Source organism: Hemitrygon akajei, chromosome 18 (genome assembly GCF_048418815.1).
Source record: "Hemitrygon akajei chromosome 18, sHemAka1.3, whole genome shotgun sequence".
NCBI lineage: Eukaryota > Metazoa > Chordata > Chondrichthyes > Myliobatiformes > Dasyatidae > Hemitrygon > Hemitrygon akajei.
Genome location: NC_133141.1, coordinates 27,960,301 through 27,981,544, shown reverse-complemented (window position 1 = coordinate 27,981,544; position 21,244 = coordinate 27,960,301). Strand labels below are relative to the sequence as shown.

Below are 21,244 nucleotides of genomic sequence, written 5' to 3'. Positions count from 1 at the left end.
TATGCCCCTCATATTTTATAAACCTCTATTAGATTTCCCCTCTCCACCACTCCAGAACAAACAACTCAAGTTTGTCCAACCTCTCGTTACAGCACATGTCCTCTAATCCAGGCAGCATCCTGGTGAACCTCTTCAAAGCCTCCAAATCCTTGATACAATGGACGACCAGAATTAAATGTAATACTCCAGGCGCAGTCTAACCAGACTTTTATAAAGCTGCAACATAACTTAAAGACTTTTGAACTCAATGCCTCAACTAATAAAAGCAAGCATGCCATGTGCCTTCTTTATCACCCAATCAACCTGTGTAGTTACTTTCAGGGAATAATAACTTAGACCCCAAGATCCCTCTGCTCATCAATACTGTTAAGGGCCCTGCCATTAAAAGTATCCTGTTCCTTTACATTCGATCTCCGGAAGTGCAACATTTGGCTGTGTTAAACACTATTTGCCATTTCTCTGCCCATACCTACGTGCTGCTGAATTCTTTGATAGTCTTATACACTATCCACAATACTGCAAATATTCATATAATCTACAAATTTACTAACCCACCCATCAGGTCAGTAATATACAGCATATCATGAACAGCAGAGGTTCCAGTACAGATCCTTATGGAACTGCACCAGTCACAGACTTAAGCCAGATTAAGTCCCATCAACTACTACTCTCTGTCTTCTATGGACAAGCCAATTCTGAATCCAAATAGTTAAGTCACCATGGATGTCTAGCATCTCAATCTTCTGGATGAATCGTCCATGACGTTCTTTGTCAAATGTCTCACTAAAATCCATGAAGACAACATTATCAGTTCTACCTTCATCAATAACCTTGGTCACCTCCTTGATAAACTCAATCAAGTTAGTAAAGTAGAACTTGCCCCACATAAAGCCATGTTGACTGTCTCTAATTAGGCCATGATTTTCCAACTCCTATCCCTAAGAATCTTCTCCAGAAACTTCCTTACCACTGACGTGAGGCTCACCAGTCTATAGTTTCCAGGATTATCCCGATTTCCCTTCTTGAACAATAGAACAGCATGAGCTACTTGCCAGTGCTTTGGGACCTCACCTGTGGTTAGGAAGGACAGGAAGATATTGGTCAAGGCGTCAGCAATCTCACCTCTTGCCTCTCTCAATAACCTGGGGTATATACCATTAGGCCTTAGGGACTTATTCGCTTTAATGTTTGTCAAGAGAAACCTAAACTAGCTCCTTCTTTATCTGAAAATGCTGTAGCACAGTAGTATGTTCTACACTGATCTTCCTATTCTCCATGTCCTTTGGTAAATACTGATACAAAGTACTCATTTAGAACCTGACCCACATCCTCCACATCCAAGCACGTGCTTCCACCTTAATCACTGTTATCCTCTTGTTCTTGATGTATGTATAGAATGTTTTGGGATTCTGTTTAATCCTTGCCAAGGACTTTTTATGACCCCTCCTGGCTTTTTTCCTAATTCCCATCTTGAGTTCTTTCCTGGCTTCTTTATAATCTCCAAGGGCTGTGTATGATTTTAGCTTCCTAAAATATGCTTCCTTTTTCTTTTGACTAATTTCACCACTTCTGTTAGCGTCCAGGATTCCCTTACTTTGCCATATTTCTGATTGGAACATACCTGTCCTACATTCTGTGCAGTTGGTCTTTAAACACCCTCCACATGTCAGATGTAGATTGTCTAAAACCAGCTATTCCCAATAAACTCTACCTAGTCACTGCATAATACGCTGATAATTTGCCTTGCTGCAATTTAATACTCAACTCATTACCCAACATCGGTCCAATATGGCTCTTCCTGTTGTTTGACTATCTACATATTGATCTTAAAAAACCCCACTGGACGCAGCTAACAAATTCTGCCCATCTCTAAACCTTAAAGGGGTCCTAGTCTATATTAGGGAAGTTGAAGTCACCCGCAACACCAACCCTGTTTTTTACACACTTTCCCCTAATCATTCTACATATCTGTTCCTCAATGTCCCTGTAGCTATTGGAGGTCTGTGATATAACTCCATCAGAGTGATTGCAACTTTCTTACTTTTGAGTTTGACCCATATAGACTCAGTGGATGAACCCTCCATTATGTTCCTTCTCAGTGCAGCTGCAATATTGTCCCTGATTAACAGCATAACCCCCTTCCTATCCTCTTACCCTCATCTTTACCATTTGTAATCACCAAGAGAAATGCAGAGTGCACCACTATGCCTTTGACTCTGTCAGCTAAGATGGACTGTACGGACGTTTTCTCAAACATTGTCTTCCTCAGAAATTTGCCCCCATTTTATTGCTGCTATATGATGGCATACTAGCCATTGTTTTACTTAACAGGTCCAGTTAATTTATCTAAGAAGGCTGTGCCAGTTCTCCGGTCACTTTACCTTTACCTGCAACATTGTAGTTCACCTGTAACTTGTTTCTTGCAGGAATGGTACTAATCAGCAGAACAAATTGTAACATGTTCAAATTATATCCCCTGCACTTCAGAACCAAGGTAATTCCAACTTTAGTCATTGGGCTGCAGTGCACAGATTCCGCTTGTGCTTATGTGCACTTGGAAGATAAGTTTCAACTCAGTCAGTCTGATTACTAAAGTTTACCAGAGAAGGGGCCTTACACTAAGCACCCACAAAATGAGGTGTTTTACCGACCTGCACTCAGTGTACAACATGGACAATGCTGAATCCCTGGAAAATATGGACCACTTCCAAATCTCAGGAGTAACTCTTGACAAAGGCAGCTTTGATGATTACGCCAGTCACCATCTCTAGGTACGCAGGATAGACTTTAGTCATCTGAAGAAAAGACTGTTTGAAGATTAAGATCTTAAATCTGTCACAAAGTTCATGGGTGACTTCATGACGGTGATGCCTATTGTCCTGTTTCAGAGACACCAACAACTCGAAGCACTGTATAGATGGTGTTGATGCTGGCTGTGCAAAATAATTCAGAGCAAAGGCAGGATAATGGAACCAACATCAACATCCTCTCCCAGTCCACGTATCCAGCATTGAGGACTTAATTATGCTCATTTGATTCCAACAGGCAGTTCATGTCATTCATGTGTCTGGTTCAGCCTGGTGTTGGCTGAAGTAATGTGAGAACTGATCAGAATCCTGTATTTCCAAAGTAACTTGTGTAATTGTTAAAAGTTGTTTAATGCAGTTCAGTACTTGAGGGCACCATGGTAGTGTAGCGGTTAGTGTGACACTATTGCAGCTTGGGGCCCTTTGGAGTTCGGAGTTCAATTCCAGCACCATCTGTAAGGAGTTTGTACGCTTTTCCTGTGTGCACATAATTTTCCTTTGCGTGCTCCAGTTTCCTCCCACAGTCCAGTGACGTACCGGTTAGTCAGTTAATTGGTCATTGTGAATTGTCCTGTGATTAGGCTAGTGTTAAATAGGTAGGGTTGCTGGGTGGTGCAGTGTGTTGGGCCGGAAGGGCCTGTTTCACGCTGTATCTAAGTAAATAAAATAAATAATACTGATTACACCACTGGATTCGTGCAACAATGCAAAGTGTAACTTACAGTTCTTGTATTGCAAAGCAGTATATAGCCTTCAGGTAGTATATTAAAACAGCAGTGCCAAGCAACTGCAGGTGGCGTGTAATTATGTTGCATTTTACCAGAAGCCGTGCTTTCTGCAACGTGAATATTAAGAGGAGCCCTGTGCATATATAAATTGTTCCAGAGAATAAATTCGCATGCTGCTTAATTGTGTAGTATTATAGCAGTGTAAACACTGCCTGAGTGTGCACATGGCTTAAAGTATTTTTTACATTATAAAGAAAATGCAAGCATTAAATACAGCCAAATAAGAACAATAAAGTTGTGATGCTACTGCAGCAATATTAATACAAACCTAATCAACTAAGCATGTATTGCAAATAGTTCCCATATTACAGCAGCATGCATTATTGCCAAAGGCACCTATAATGTGCAGAAACTGCCTATAGGGGCTGTACTGCACGAGCAATGCAAATATTCTGTTTTGTAGCAGCACTGGAATATGCCCAACTACTATATTACAGCATCAGTGCAAATATTTTGGAAAAAGGCCATGTTAAAGCAGCGGTAGAAAGAATTAAAATGTGCTGTATTGAAGCACGACTGTCAATATTAGCAAAAGGTGTTTTATGGGATCAATGCAGCTATTACCAGAAGTTTATATACTAGTGGCTGTTATTGCTGAAAACTTTTGTATGTTATAGCAACAGTACAATTGTTGCTGATAGATGCTGCATTACAACAGGAATGAAAATAACTTTTTACAAAATAGTGAATTGTTGGAGCAATGCAAATTTTGTGGAGAGGTACAGTATCACAGCAGCACCCCTTCCATAAAATGCTGTATTTTAACAGTGCATTTATGTTTAATTATGTTGTATGAAAGCAGCAGTGCAACAAAGCCAATATTGGCAAAAGATGCAGTATTATAGCAGCACTTCAAATGTTTTTGGAAGGTATTCTAGCAGCAATGCAATATTGATGGGCGATGCTGTGTTCCAGTAGCAACACAGTAGCAGTGAGGATATATGGGATCAATGGGATAGTATTGCAGCATCAGTGCAAAGATTGCCAAATGTTTCTTGTAGTAATTATGCAAATAATGCCAAAAGTATTTTAATATAATTACAATGCAGAAGTACTTTATGACGCAGCAGTGCAAATACAGCACAATGTGCACTTGTGGCAGCAATAAGAATGTTGCTGGGAAGTATTGCATTATAGAAGCAATGTACTACATTGCCAAGTCTATTAGTTAAGGAGCCATGCAGACATTCTGAAAGATATCTGTAGCAACAGCAAGTTGACGACCATATTTTATATGAGCAGTACAATCTAGTACTGAATAGCAGCAACAATATGAAAATTGCCAGAAATTTGCCAATATCAGCATCAGAGCAAATATTGCTGAAATATTCTGTAATACAAAAGCACTATGGATATCACGATTAGGTGCTCCATTACACCAACAATACCCATATTGCCAAGAAGTACTGTATTTACTGCAACATTGCAGACAATGCTGAGGTAATCAGCTGTACCAATATTTTTCAAAGGCACTTCATTGCAGTAGGAATGCAGGTATATGCTAAAAGTTTGCCAAACAGCACTGTATTACAAGAGCACTTCAGTTATTGAAGAATGGTGCTATATATAAACAATGATGCAAATATAAATAATGAGGAAGCAATACAAATAGTGCCAAAATTACTGTATTGCTACAGCATTGCATACAATACTGACAAGATTCTAACACTGCAGGAATGCCAATATTGTTGAAATTGCAGCAGCAATGCAGTTACTGACTAGTGGTAGTGTATTACAGCAGCCGCGCAATTATTTCAGAATATTGCAGTATAAAGCAGTCATGCAAATATAAATAATGACAAAAGGTTCTTTATTACAGCAAATATTGCCAAAAGATACTGTAATAGTGTAACAATGCAAACATTGCCAACATGTATTACTTCATAGCTGCAAGTGAGACATTGCCAACTGGTACCCCATTGTCTGTGCATCACTCCTACCATACAAATATTGCTGAAAGGTTCAGCATTACAGTGACAATACAAGTATTGGCAAATAGCACTGTATAACAGCAGCAATGCAATTATTGCACAGTGTTACTGCATAAAGACAGTAATGCAAATATGAACAATGACAGCTTTACAGCAGCAATGCAACTATTGCCCAAAAATTCCCTATAACATCCACAAAGTAAACATTGGCTAATGACATTGTATAACAGCAACAATGCAAATTTGCTAAATAGCTTTATGTTATAGTAGCATTGCAGAATGCTATTGTATAAAACGGTAAAGCAAATATAAATGGTGATCTCATTTACTTTATTACAGCAGCAATCGAAATGTACTGATTTACAGCTGCAATGCAACTATTGCTGAAAGATGCGGCCTTACAGCATCAATGCAATTATAGCTGTGAGGTACTGTATTAATACAGCATTGAAAACTAATGCTGAAAGGTCCTCTGTTACCATAGAAATACTAATATTGTTCAAAGGCATTGTGTTAAGTAATGGCAGTTACGGCAGCAATGTAGTTTGCTAAGAAGTGCAGTATTACAGCAACTTTGCAATTATTGCAGATTGTTACAGTGTAAGAGTAGTGCAAATATAATAATGGCAAAAAAGTTCTTAATTATAGCAAAAATACAGATATTGACAGAAGGCACTGTTTTAGTTGCAATATAAGTATTTATAAACATTTATAGCAGCAATGCAAATATTGGCTAATGACGGTATATTGCTGCAACAATGCAACTTTGTCAAGCTATTGTAATTATGCAATTATTGTAAAAGCACTAATGCATATATAAGTAGACACCAGCAATGCGGATATTGCCAAAAGCCAAAAGATATTGTATCACAGCAAAAGTTGAATATTACCAAGTGTTACCCATTGCTACAGCATTGCAAATAATTCTGAGGTGCTCTATTGCTGCAACAATGCCAATACCATTTTTCAGAAGGTACACTATTACAGCATGCCAGACCCACTAGGCATGGCAGTATAGTGCTATAGAGTTGGGAGGCCCTCGGAGTCTTTAAATTTGACTGCAGACCCCATGAAATCACGTAGCATCAGGTCAGACATCCTCCCTTAACGGATGAATCAAGCACCAAAATTAGCAAAGGCATTGAATGTACTCAGAATAAATCACCTCAACAGTGAACTGAGACTGAGCTGGCTAAGTCCTGAGGCACATTTGCTGCCAGACTGGGTCTGTGGTAGCTAGTAAGGAAACCAAAATGCAAATGAACCTACTCAATCTGGTCCTCACCAGTCTTACCTGGTGCAGATTCATTTTCCCCCCTCCCCCCAAAAAAATAAGATTTATTGGAGTGCCAACCACACAGTCCTCATGGAGACAAATTATGTTGTATGGTACTGCAATTGTACTAAATGTGGCAGATTCTGAATGGATCTGGGAGCTCAAAACTGGGTCAACAGTGGCAGCAGAGTTGTACACCAGAATGATATGTAACTTCATAGTCCAGCATACCCCTTACTCTACCATTATCCTCAAGCTATGGGGCCACCCTTAGTTAAATAAGGACTGTAAAAAGATGTGCTGAGGCGCACCAGGCATATGTAAAAATGAAGTATAAACTGCAACACATGACAACAGGCATGCTCAAGAACATAGAGACAGATAAGTGTTCCTAATGAATGGATCAGATCCAAGTTCAGATCTGAATCAGGTTTTATTATCACTAATAAATAATGTGAAATTTGTTGTTTTGCAGCAGCAGTACTATAAATTACAGTAAGAAATATATATAAAAATTAAATAAGTAGTGCAAAAAGAGAGCAAAAATAGTGAGGTAGTGTTGATGGGTTCGTTGTCTATTCAGAAATCTGATGGCAAGGGGGAAGAACCTGTTCCTAAAATGTTGAATGTGTGTCTTCAAGCTCTGCAGTGCTGCCACATTTTGTCATGGACAGTGGTGGACAATTAAAAAGCTAATGGGAAGTTGAGCTTCCAAGAACATCTCCCTTCTCAATGATGGCAGAGTGCAGCAAGCACGTGAAAAAAGACAAGGCGTAAACTTTGCCAGAGGTGCCAAACAGATAATCTATGTGGGTATATCCACTGATAACTACATTCAGTTTCTTTATCACTTTTCGTAAAATCCGAATATTGTATTGCAGCACCAGTGCAAAGCTTCTTGAAAGGTACTGCACTACAATAGCAGTGCAAATTGCTAGTGTGCTGTATACAGCAGCAATGCAAATATTGCCTCTTGTTACTTTGTCAAGCCAGAAATGCAGATTTTGCAGCAACAATACCATTATCAGCAAAATTTATTACAGTGCAGAAGGGTACTTTACAATGGCAGTACGTATATTATACAGTTATTGTGTTATGGTAGTTATGCAAATATTACCAAAAGATATCATCACAGGAATGCACATATTGCTAAACATAGCTACTAAACAGCACATCAGTGCAAATGGTGCTGCAAGGTACAGTATAACAGCAGCAATGCATATATTGCAGAAAGATTGTGTTACAGTGATAATGTAGTATTGCTTAAGAATACAGTATTGTTAACAGCAGTGCATATATTGTGGAAAGCTACTGTAATATAACATTGCTGAAAGATGCTATATTACAGCAGAATACAAATATTTCTTAATGCAGTCTAAAAACAGGAATTAAACCATTACATAGAAAGTATTTATATTGCTGAAATATAGTATTATGATAGCAATGCAAAATGGTTAAGAGGCTATATTACAACAGCAATACAGATACTGCCAAAAGCTTAGAGTGTAACAACAAGGCAAAAATTGTGGAAAGACACTGTATTACATCAGCAGTGTAAGTATTGCTAAACTGCATTCTCTAATAGCAGCAATGCAAATATCACCAGCAGGTGTTGTGTTACACTAAAATGGAAATATTGCTGGAAGGTACCACATTAAGTGCTTTCAAGGTTTACTGTGTTACAGTACCAATAGAAATATTGTCTGAAGAAAAGTGATATTCATGGTTTTCTATAACTATTTAACTCTCTCTCCCATATATAGGCATCTGTTAGTCTCGAGAGACCATGGATTTGCGCCTTGGAAAGTTTCCAGGGCGCAGGCCTGGGCAGGGTTGTATAGGAGACTAGTAGTTGCCCATGCTGCAAGTCTCCCCTCTCCATGCCACCGATGTTGTCCAAGGGAAGGGCAAGGGCCAATACAGCTTGGCACCAGTGTCGTCACAGAGCAATGTGTGGTTAAGTGCCTTGTTCAAGGGCACAACATGCTGCCTTAGCTGAGGCTCAAGCTAGCGACCTTCAGATCACTAGACCAACACCCTAGCCACTTGGCCATATGACATATTGTAAAAGAGACAAGAACACAGTGCAACTTTGCTTACTTAACTTTTAATTCAGCTAATATGATAATGTTCCTTTAAGACAAGAAAATAATTTCTCAGTGAGGAACCCTGTGAATTTCAGCACCTAAGTTACAGAGAAAGGTTGAACAAGTTAGGTCTTTATTAGAACATAGAATAGTACAGCACATTACAGGCCCTTCGGCCCACAATATTGTGCCGACCCTCAAACCCTGCCTCCCATATAACCCCCCACCTTAAATTCCTCCATATACCTGTCTAGTAGTCTCTTAAATTTCACTCGTGTATCTGCCTCCACCACTGACTCAGGCAGTGCATTCCACGCACCAACCACTCTCTGAGTGAAAAACCTTCCTCTAATATCCCCCTTGAACTTCCCTCCCCTTACCTTTGGAGCATAGAAGGTTGAGGGGGGACTTGATAGAGGTATTTAAAATTATGAGGGGGATAGATAGAGTTGACATGGATAGGCTTTTTCCATTGAGAGTAGGGGAGATTCAAACAAGAGGACATGAGTTGAGAGTTAATGGGCAAAAGTTTAAGGGTAACATGAGGGGGAATTTCTTTACTCAGAGAGTGGTAGCTGCGTGGAACGAGCTTCCTGTAGAAGTGGTAGAGGAAGGTTTGATTTTGTCATTTAAAGTAAAATTGGATAGGTATATGGACAGGAAAGGAATGGAGGGTTATGGGCTGAGTGCGGGTCAGTGGGACTAGGTGAGAGTAGCGTTCAGCACAGACTAGAAGGGCCGAGATGGCCTGTTTCCGTGCTGTAATTGTTATATGGTTATTTCCAGATATCGCATTGGACTTTGTGGTTTCATAGCAGGTTTGAAGATTAAACAATGCCTCTGATTCTGTCAAACTGCTTTCCAGTCTTGAAGAAGGGTCTCAGCCCGAAACGTCAACTGTTTGTTCATTTTGATAGGTGCTGCCTGACCTGCTGAGTTCCCCCAGCATTTTGTGTGTGATGCCTTACTAGTTGCATATTATAAATAAGCAAATTGTATCAAGATCCTTGATACGGTCAACTATGTACTTGCATGAGTTTTAAGATAATTTTTCCTTGAAAATATGTTAGCCAAACAAAATGAAGGCAATGAATATATCCCAAAAGTATACTGTATTTAACTTGCATATATAACTTGGCTGAGCTACAGTGGGAGAGTAAACATTCCTAGAATTCTACCTCCTCAAGCTTTCACACCTTAGGAAGAGAACAGAAATAAATTGAGGGAAATAAAATGTAAATTAATGTACTTACAGTTTTGTACTTGTGCAATCTCTGTTAAACATACATAAGTTTCTGGTAGATAGCATTTAGAATCATAGAATTATAAAGCACAGAAACAGGCCCTTCAGCCCAACTAGCCCCAGCCAACTAAGATGTCCATCCAAGCTAGTCCATTTGCTTGCTTTTGTCCCATACCTGCCTCAACTTCCTCTGGCAGTTTATTCCATATACCCACCACCTTCTCTATTAAAAAAAAATTTGCCTCTAAAGTTCTTAATAAATCTTTGCCTACTCACCTTAAACCTGTGCTCTCCAGTTCTTGATTCCACAATCCTGGGAAAAAGACTTAAGTGCACTCACCATCACTGTACACCTCTATAAGATCACTCCTCAGACTCCTATGCTTCAAGGAATAAAGTCCTAGCCTGTCCACCTTCTCCCTGTAACTCAGTCAGTCTGTCAAGTCCTGGCAGCGTCCTTATAAGTCTTTTCTGCACTTTTTCTAGTTCAGTAACGTCTTTTCTACAACAAGGCAAGCACAACTAAGCATAATACTGCAGGTGTGACCTTACCAGTGTCTTGTACAACTGCAACATAACCTCTCAACTTTTATACTCGGTACCCTCACTAATGAAAATCAGTGTGCCAAAAGCCTTCTTCACCACTCTGTCTACCTGCGATTCCATTTTCAGGGAACCAGACACCTGAACTCCAATGTTCCTCTGTTCTCTCCAGGGCCCTACCATTCACTGTGAAAATCCTACCTTGTATGACATCCCAATATGCAACACATCACACTTACCTGAATTAAACTCCACTTACCATTCCTTAGCCCACTTAACCAGCTAATCAAGATCTCCCTGTCATTTTTGATGAACCTCTTTGCTGTCCATGATGCCACCTATGTTAGTGTCACCTGCAAACTTACCGGCCATGCCTTGTACATTCTCATCCAAATTATGGTTTGATCCCAAATTTCATCCAAGATACTCATCCAGTTTCATGGTTAATACATCCTTATAAAAATAGAATAAAGATAAATAAAGATAATGAGTAAGATCATTTGCATAATTAATTAACCCCCATCTTCAGATTTCCCTTCCTCTTCCCCTCTTCTGAAATTGGACCCTTGCATGGAATCCAAATAGTAAAACAGACTCCCCCCTCCCCCCCCCCCCGCCACTCACCTGTGCTCCTCCTGTCGTCATCTCGCTCTTATTAACTCTTTCCATTCTGTCTCCATATCTTTTTACTGGTATACATTTCCACAGATGCCTCAAGTTCCTTGCAAAAGTTACCATTTTGATGTGTGAATCTGGATAATGAATGTCAGCAGAATATTTTTTTTAAAGTAAATGGCCTCACTGTCACTTTCAACCCAGTCTGTATCTGACACTTACCAACAAGAATTACTGGATGCAATACAAAAAAAAGACAAAGGTTAAAATGTTCATTTATTATCAAAGCATACAATTCTGAAATTCTTCAATTCTCAGGGTAGCCATGAAATCAAGAAAGAAAAGAAAGGCATCACGGATCATCAACCCCCAACTCCCACCTCACTGCAAAAAAAAACTAACAAAAATGCTCATCCCAAATCCCTCCTCCCACACACAAAAATACAAACAAAATGGATCAGGCACATCGACCGCCCAATCTCTACTCTCTCACAAAAAAAAACCAAACAAAATGGATCAGGCACATTGACCCTCAAATCCCTCCTTCCACACAAAAACCAAACAAAATGGATCAGATGTGTAAAGTTGTTGCATCTCCAAGGCCTGCAGCTAAGTTCATTAACACATCACAAACTGAACTCTAATGATCAGTGTGACTCAATGATACATTATGTAGTACATTACTAACTGATTCCATGCAAGTACCACACAAGTTCTTGTTTCTGGGAGGGGAATTTACACTGACTGTAGTTCTCCAACAGAGTGCTGCCAGACAGTAATTGACAGAATTCAAGTTTAAGTCAGAAGTTTGGGTGAATATGGTGTATCATATGGTGATTGTTTCATTTTACAGTATATATTTCCAAATTTCTCATGTGTCATCGACAGATGAGGCCTCTGCTGGAAATGCAGTTGGAAAATTATACCCAAGGGTTAATTGTAACTTGTTTCCACCAGGCAAGGCAGGTAGGAAATGGACATGAAGTTGTTGTCTTGGACAATCAATTGGGTTAAAATGGCTACCCTTCCTCCTGCCACCTATTTTATACCTGGCAGGAGGAGTTAAAATCTTCCTCTAAGCTAATCAGAAAAAACTCTATATTTGCTGTAATAAATTGGAATCATAAACAACAATAAATTCAGAAATGTATGTGCTGTTGTCTGTGTTAGTGGTTGAACAGTTTGAATTTATAAGGGTTGTAACCCATCCTGTAAATTTCTAATATTTAGTGTCCAAACTTTTAATGTGCTTATGACCACAATGAATATACACCTTCATGTCCATTATTTCTTTAATCATAACCTAATAAACAATAATGACATTAATTCTCTCTAATGCATTTCCTTGCAGTATTTTTCTAGAACTGATCGTTTGCTTAAACACAGAAGAATGTGCCGAGAAAATCAAGCGAAAGCTTCTGACAAAAACCCAGCAGTGAAAACTGAGCCAATTATACTTGCCATCAATTCAGAGAACAGGTTGTTGCCATCACAGAAGGATGTCATTAATCCAACAACAAAGAAGCTCAAAACTGAAGAGAAGTTGGAATTAGAAACTTGTAGTAAAGCGGAGACTAGCAGTCCAACAGATGTTAACTTGAACAAGAGAGAGTGTATGGAGTATTACACCAGCACCTTGAAGATAAAGGATGAGTATAAAGTGGAGCAATCCTCACTTATAACTGCACATTCTTCACAAGATAGTGCTCATCTAGGAGAAACGTATCAGAATCTGAATCCACCAAAGCTTATTCTGAAGAGGATAAGCTCAAACAAAACTCAGAAGACAACAGAACATCTGAATCAGACTTTGCCAGTTTCTACCAACTTTGATGCCACAAAAGTTACTAAGTACACCTACGCAATAGGAAGCAACCCCAACCTCCTGGTCATTGAGGGCCAGAATACTGATCAAGGGCAAGATGCCTCACGCAAGCCTGGAGGAAGCCACAGCAACTACGATGATGCAATGCAATTTGTTAAGAAGAAGCGATTCTTGCAAGGGCCTAACAGTACCAGCAGGGAGTTTGCCTTATCTGTAGGCCAGATTGCAGCCCAACCAGCTGTAACACAGGCAGTTAGCATTACCTTAGGTGAAAGCAATAGTGGCACGTCCATGTTGGTGCAGCTTGGCAACACCGAGCTGAAAAGCAGCCAGGACAAAAGTGGAATTCCCGATGAAGTCCTACAGACTCTCTTAGACCACTACACTAATAAACCAAATGGACAGGTTCCATTTTCTGTCAGTGACACCCAGGTTGCTCCAAATATAACTGTAAGCTCTACCGATAGTTCAAATGTGCCTCCATTGGAGCAAGTCAGTGAAAGTTCACAGCCAGCATCTACCGACAACTGTAACATGCTCCATGAATATTCAAAGTTCCTTCAACAAGCTTTGGAAAGGACATGCCACAATGATAGCTATTCGAGTGAGCATGGGCTTGTATATGAGACTGAAGCTCAACCCCTAACTGGAAGTCTTCAGGTGCCACCTCTGTTTTCTTCTCTAGAGCGACAAGTTTTTGCCACAATGGTTACCCAGCATGGCTTTAGACCGGAAGTGGGTTCTTCTTTACGATTACCAGCACAAAAGTCCCAGTATGGTTTGTTAGTTGGTGAATCCCAGCATCCCTTTGCTTTCATACCAACTGTAGCAAGCAACAACACCATCTCGTCTCTGCCAGATTTCACAGAGCAGGTTAGCTCACAAAAAAAGCGACAAGAGCCAGCAGCTCACAACAATCACCATTTGGGTACATTCGGTCAAGACTCTAGGTTCTCAGCTACTGGAGGAGAAATGACCCCATCATTCAGTGACAATGCCAGTGGACAGATGAACTTAAGGGTCCGGCAGGGCAACTCAAACTACTCGGAGTTTCCTTTGGTAAATGTGCCAGATGGAAGGGATCAAATGAGTGCCTCACCAGCTGCGACAGGGGGATCAGACTTTTAGGTGAACTGATTTCCCCATCGTACTTGGGATCATAGTTGCTCCACAAAGAAAACCATTTCAAACTTTTGTTTTAAGTTTTAGAGATCTTATTTGGAGATCTTGTATTACCTTATTAAATGGCAGAACAGGCCTGGTCCTTCAGACCAGGTTTGAATTACCTGGTCCTGTAGTTTCTTATGTTCTTATTAGTGGTCTTGTCAGAGGTTATTTTAGAGTTCAGGATTGAAACATTCTTCTTCCTCTGATATGTTTTTGCTGCCTAGCACAGTAAGGGGCTATACATGTTTCCTTCCAAGTTCTTGTGTTCATCAGGAGCATTTGTCCATCCACAAAAAGTACCATGGGTGGGAGCTGGTTATAAGATAACCGTGGAATTTATCAAATCATTTACCAATTCTGATATTTATTCAGTTTAGACATTGTCATTTCAACCCATCAAATAAGTGCATTAATACACATCCAATGATTTCCTTGATAAGTATGTCATCATTTCAAATAATTGGCCTGGTAATTATCTATAAATTGATCCAGTAATACCACTGTATAGGTATTTGATTGCATGCACTGTTTACCCTGATATCGGCATTGTATATTTCCAGTAAATGTCCCAAATAGATGAGTTAATGACACCAGCATAAACATTTGATCCACTGATTATCTTGAATTTTCCATGAATACAGTGATCAGCTTGATTCTGACATAATGTGGAGAATCAACAAAAGACTCACAGCATAAAAGGAGCCGTTGCTCTATCATGTCTCTGCTAGCCCTTTGAAATGTTCAAGACTTTGTTATTTTTGTGGTTATCTTAAGATTATGCCAACTTTACTAACTTGCTTGCCAATTGAAATAGTTTCTTTCATTTCATACTTTCCTATTATACAAAGTCTGCCCTTAGACAACTCTGAAATGTTTGCTTTAATGAATTGAGCTGTATTAATAACAGAAACCTTTCACAGATTGGTCTTTGTTCCTATATCCCTATTTATAATATCTAGAATTCTATTTGTGTACCTGAGCTCTTCTGTTTATCCCAAAATGTCATTAACACTGATACACCTTTAATACATAACCTGATATTGACATTGATGTAACTCTTTCATTAATATTACTCCATTAATATTGATTCAGCCTCATAATTATGTCACATTGATATTGGTCAATAATAATTTTGAATTTGCAAAAGATATGCTGTTAATGTAGCTCCAGTTGTTGTCTTGATATTAGCATTGATACAACCCAAAATTGCCCTGTTTTTGTTATTGGTTCACTAATTATTAATGCTGATACACACAGTAAAACAGTCCAGTAGCTACACTGATTCATTTCCACCATTCATCCTGATATTGATACTCGTGTAGCCTGTAGTAACTCTGGTATTGCTATTGATGCAGTTTTACTGATTTGGTATTTACACAGTTTAAACAATTATCACAATGTACCCAATACTTACTTCCAGTAAGTATCCTGATCTAGATTTCGGTGCAGACTCTGATGTTGGCATTGTGTTTATCCTGATATTGGTATTAAAACAGCTCAACAATTATCCTGGTATCTGCATGTTGTCCTTCCAATACTTAACTGATATTACCACTGATAACTCCTCAATAATTATCCTTATATATGCATTAATTCATTTCCAGCAAATGCTTCTGTTGAAATTGATTAACCTTAGCGTTCACAAATCCAAATGACTACCTTGATACTAGTATTAATGTAACTTGTATAACTCCAAGAAATGGCCTGATGCTGGCTTTAACACATCTACTCCTAATATGATTCTCCTAATTTTGGCTGGTAACACAGCTCCAACTGTTATAATTTGATTACTATTGGCATAAGGCAATAATAATTATCCTGTTATTCACTTTGATACAACCCAATGATTGCACTGATGTTTGATTAATCCGGTTCCAGTGTTTACCTTGGTATTGGTACTGAAGTGGTTCAGTAATAGACTTGGTCTTGCCATTGATATGCTTCCAGTAATTGCCATGGTACTGCAGTTGATTCACATTTAATAATTTGGCTGATAAAGGCAACAATACACATTTAATAATTACAGTGATACTGTGTGTACTGATTAGATGCCAATAATTGATCTCACAATTGCATTAGCATATCTCCTATAATTATCCTTATGTGCTTGAAAGTGACACTAACCTGCTATTATTTACCCCAATTGTCCTAATATCAACATTGATTCACTTTCAGGAGTTACCTTGACTTTGATGTTAGACCATAAGAAGCAGGAGCAGAATTAGGCCACTCAGCCCACTGAGTCTGCTCCGCCATTCCATTATGGCTGTTTTATAATCCCTCTCAACCCCATCCTCCTGCCTTCTCCCTGTAACCTTTGACACCCTGACTGACCAAGAATCTATCAACCTCCACTTTAAATATACCAGATGACTTGGTCTCCACAGCTGCCTGTAGCAATGAATTCCACAGATTCACTGCCTTCTGGCTAAAGAAATTCTTTCTCATCTCTGTTCTAAATGGACATCACTCTATTTTGAGGCTGTGCCCTCTGGTCTGAAACTCACTCACTATAGGAAAGAAATATCCTCTCTACATTCAGCCTATCTTGGCCTTTCAATATTTAATAGGTTTCAGTGAGATCACCCCTCATTATTCTAGGCACCAGTGAGTACAGGCCCAAAGCCATTACATGTTAACCCTTTCATTCTTGGAATCCTCTCCAATGCCAGCATACCTTTTCTTAGTTAGGGGGCCCAAAACCGTTCATAATACTCCAAGTGCGGTCTGTCTAGTGGTTTTATAAAGCGAGGCATCACATCCTTCCTCTTATATTCTAGTTCTCTTAAATTGAATGCTAACATTATATTTGATTTTCTTACCACTGCCTCTGCCTGCACAAGGACTCCCAAGTCCTTTTGCACTTCTCATTTTTGAATTTTCTCCCCATTTAGAAAATAGTCTATGCCTTTATTCCAAAGTGCATGACCATGTACTTCCCTGCACTATATATTCCATCTGCCACTTATTTGCCCATTCTGCCAATCTGTCCAAGTCCTTCTGCAGACTCCCTGCTTCCTCAACACTACCTGCCCCTCCACCTATCTTTGTATCGTCTGCAAACTTGGCCACAGAGTCATCAATTCCGTCATCCAAATTGTTGACATATAATGTGAAAAGAAGCAGTCCCAATACCTACAACTGTGGAACACTAGTAGTCAGTGGCTACCAGCCAGAATAAGCCCCATTTATTCCCATTCTTTGCCTCCTACCAGTCAGCCCATCTTCTGTTATCTTTCCTGTAATAGCATGGGCTCTTGTTAAGCAGCTTCATGTGTGGCACCTTGTCAAAGACATTCTGAAAATCAAGATAAACATTCACTGAATCTCCATTGTCTATACTGCCTGTTATTTCCTTAAAGAATTCCAACAGATTTGTCAGGCAAGATTGTCCCTTACGGAAACCATGCTGATTTTGTGGCCTACTTTATCATGTACCTCGAAACATCATCCTTAATAATGGATTCCAACATCTTCACAACTACTGAAGTCAGGCTAACAGGTCTAGAATTACCTTTCTTCTGCCTCCCTCCTTTCTTAAGGAGTGGAGTGGAGTGGTGTGGCATTTGCAATGCTTTAGTCCTCCAGAACCATTCCAGAATCTAGTGAGTCTTGAAATATCACTACTAATGTCTCCACAATTTCTTCAGCTACCTCTTTCAGAAGCATGGAACCATCTGTCCAGATCACTTATCTATTTTCAGACCTTTCAACTTCCCAAGCACCTTCTCCTTAGAGATAGCAACTACATTCACTTCTGCCCCTGACACTGTCGAATTTCTGGCTTACTGCTAGTATTTTCCACAATGAAGACTGACACAAAATACTTAGTAAGTTTGTATGCCATTTCTTTGTTCCCCCATTACTACATTTTCCAGCGGTCTGATATCCACTCTTGTCTCTCTTTTACTCTTTATATATCTGGAAAAAAACTTTTGGTATCCTCTTTGATATTATTGGCTAGGTTACCTTCATATTTCATCTTTTGGGTCTCTTTATGGTTGTTTTAGTTGCCTTTTGTTGTATTTTAAAAGCTTCCCAATCCTCTACCTTCCAGCAACTACTTTAATATCAGCATCAATTCACTTGCAATAGTTGCCTGATAAGGACACTTATTTTTCCCAATTATTACTCTGATGTTGTCATTTGTTCTATTCAATAATTACATTCATAACATTGTTTCTATTTTAATTATTGTCTTTTGTGATTGATTGACTTCCAATTATTATTCTGATATCAACATCAAAGTTCAAAGTAAGTTTATTATCAAATTACATATATGTCACCATATACAACCTTGAGATTAATTTTCTTGTGGGCAACTCAATAAATCCATATTAGAATAACAACCATAATGGAATCAATGTAAGGCTGCACCAACTTGGGCATTGAACCAGTGTGCAAAAGATAAACTGTGCAAATACAAGAAGAAAGAAATAATAATAAATAAGTAAGCAATCAATATGGAGAATATGAAGTGAAGAGTCCTTGAAAATGAGTCCATTGGTTATGGGAACATTTCAATGATGGGGCAAGTGAAATTGAATGAAGTTATCCCCTTTGGTTCAAGAGCCTGTTGAGGGTAGTAAATTGTTCCTAAACTTGGTGGCGTGTGTCCTGAGGTTCCTTTCTCCTGATGGCAGCAGTGAGAAGAGAGCTCATCCGGGGTGGTCTGGGTCCTTGATGGTGGATGCTGCTTTCCTGTGACAACGCTTTGTGTAGATGTGTTCAATGGTGGGGAGGGCTTTACCTGCAATGAACTGAGCCATTTCCAGTACAGTTTGTAGGCTTTTCCATTCAGAGGCATTGGTGTTTCCATATCAGACTGTGATACAATCGGTCAATATACTCTCCACAACTTACCTATAGAAGTTTGTCAAAGTTTTAGATGTCATGTCTAATCTTCTACGGAAGTAGAGGTGCTGCCATGATTGATTCAGTTGATTTGGTTTTAGTAATTAGCCTGGTAATGACATGAATATAGCACTATAATTATATGGATATTGATTTTGATTGGCTTCTACTGATTATTATTGTATTGGCTGATTCACAATCAATAAGTCACCTGATATTGGTACTGGCATTGTAATTATTCAGGTATTATTATCTCTTCCATTATTCACATTAACATTAGTAGCGATCCACTGCAGTAATAACCCTGATATTGCCAGTGATCCTTTTTCAGTAATTACCAAAATATTGCCAACAGATCACTCACAGTAGTAACCCTGATACAGCCATAGGTGCACTTCCTTCCAGTTAATTCACCCGATATCGACACTGATGCAGATTGGATTTTGAATACTAACATTCGAAAGAGTCCATGGTATCATTGATATTTACGCACCTTTGTGGGTACTGATGCAACACAATAATGTCCCTGGTATTGCCATTTATATGCTTTCAGGTTTTGCCTGACAATGATTCACTTGCAAATCTTTGGAAATTGTCTTTGAAAATCATGCACTTGATATTGATATTGGGACTGATTCATTAGTCTTCCTGATAACAGCATTGATGTACAGTACCTCAATTCATGCCCAGATGTTGCTAATGGCACAACTAAAGTAGAGAATGTGATAGTGACATTCATTCAGTTCCAATATTCACTCTGAATTTAATTACAGTGTAGTTCAATATAGGATCAGATTTATTATCACTGACATATTTCATAAAATTTGCTGTTTTATGGCAGCAGTACAGTGCAATACATAAAATATACTATAAATTACAATATAAAATAAATAAGTAGTGCAAAAAGCAAGAACTGACATTGCCATTCTTCTAACATTTGTCCAGATACCACCACTGATACACTTCCTATAAATAACTAATTGATGGGGGTATATATACAATGTTGTCTGTTGAGTGCCATCGACTCGCCAATGACTCATGGCCACCCTTTGGATAGTGTAGTTGTCCATAGGGTTTTCACGACAAGATACAGAAGTAGGTTGCCAGGCCTTTCTTCCACGCAGATACTTCTGCTGCCCAGGTTGGGACCCGGCTGGATTCGAACTCGGGGACCATCTGCCTCGAAGTCCTGTGCTGATGCCACGACACCGGTTGGTCCAAACTTATAATAAGTGCCCTAATACAGAAATTAATGCACTGACATACCTACAGTAAAAGCCCTGATATAATCATTGAAATTATTTTACTAATTACCTCCATGATATTGTGATTTTATGTATTCAGAAATTACCTTGACATTAATTTGTTTACAAAAATTTTGCTTGACAGTGGGATCGATAGACCCCCAAGACGCTCCCAACAATTAAGAAATCTGCTGATGCCACCAGAATTGAAAGTGAGGATGGCAGTTTGAAGCTACAGGAAGATATCAATGGACTGTTTAGGTGGCAAATAGAATTCAGTCTGGAGAAGTTTGGGGTAAATATGTGATGAGGGCAAACCAGGCAAAGTAATTGGTAAAATACTAAGATGTGCAGAGGGATCTTGGCATCCATGTCCATAGATTCCTGAAGGCAGCAGGATGTCCTGGTGAGGTAGTTAAGAAGGCACAGACAAAGATGAATATTAAATGCTGCCTTTGTCAGAGATGTCCACGTCCTGTCAATAAGTATTTGTCCTTAACAACTGAATAAGTGCAGGGAGATTATATTATAATTGTACAAAATGGTAGTGAGGTCACCACACTATGGGAAAGGTGTGGGAACACTGGAGAGGGTGCAGAGGGGATTCACCAGGATGTTATCGGGGTCAGGGTTTCTAGTTATGAGGGGAGACTGTTGAAACTTTGGGGGGGGAGGGAGGTGGTGTGAAGATAGACTTGGGGGGGGGGAAGATGATCAAAATGTTTGAAATTGAGAGGCTTGGACAGAGTAGACAGGAAGGGAGCTTACCCTTGGCAGGGTGGGGAAATTAATAGAAGATTGCACAAGTGTTGAGGAAATTATCTCAGCTAATGAGTGGTCATCTGGAACTCACTGCCTGAAAGG

The 21,244-nt window shown here is 39.2% G+C and overlaps 1 protein-coding gene across 5 annotated transcripts in view; it reads left to right on the top strand.

The window, feature by feature from the left end:
* LOC140741222 (zinc finger protein 148-like) overlaps positions 1–21,021 on the top strand; it is a 118,103-nt gene extending 97,082 nt beyond the window's left edge. For 4 of the 5 annotated variants that reach the window (XM_073071177.1, XM_073071176.1, XM_073071175.1 and 1 more), the window contains one exon: positions 12,642–16,017. In XM_073071177.1, coding sequence (XP_072927278.1) covers positions 12,642–14,243 — 1,602 coding nt within the window. In that variant the 3' untranslated portion in view covers positions 14,244–16,017. Of the gene's footprint in view, positions 1–12,641; positions 16,018–20,525 lie in introns of those variants that run through there. The other variant, XM_073071174.1, reaches the window with a different exon arrangement.
* The last annotated feature ends 223 nt before the right edge of the window (positions 21,022–21,244 follow it).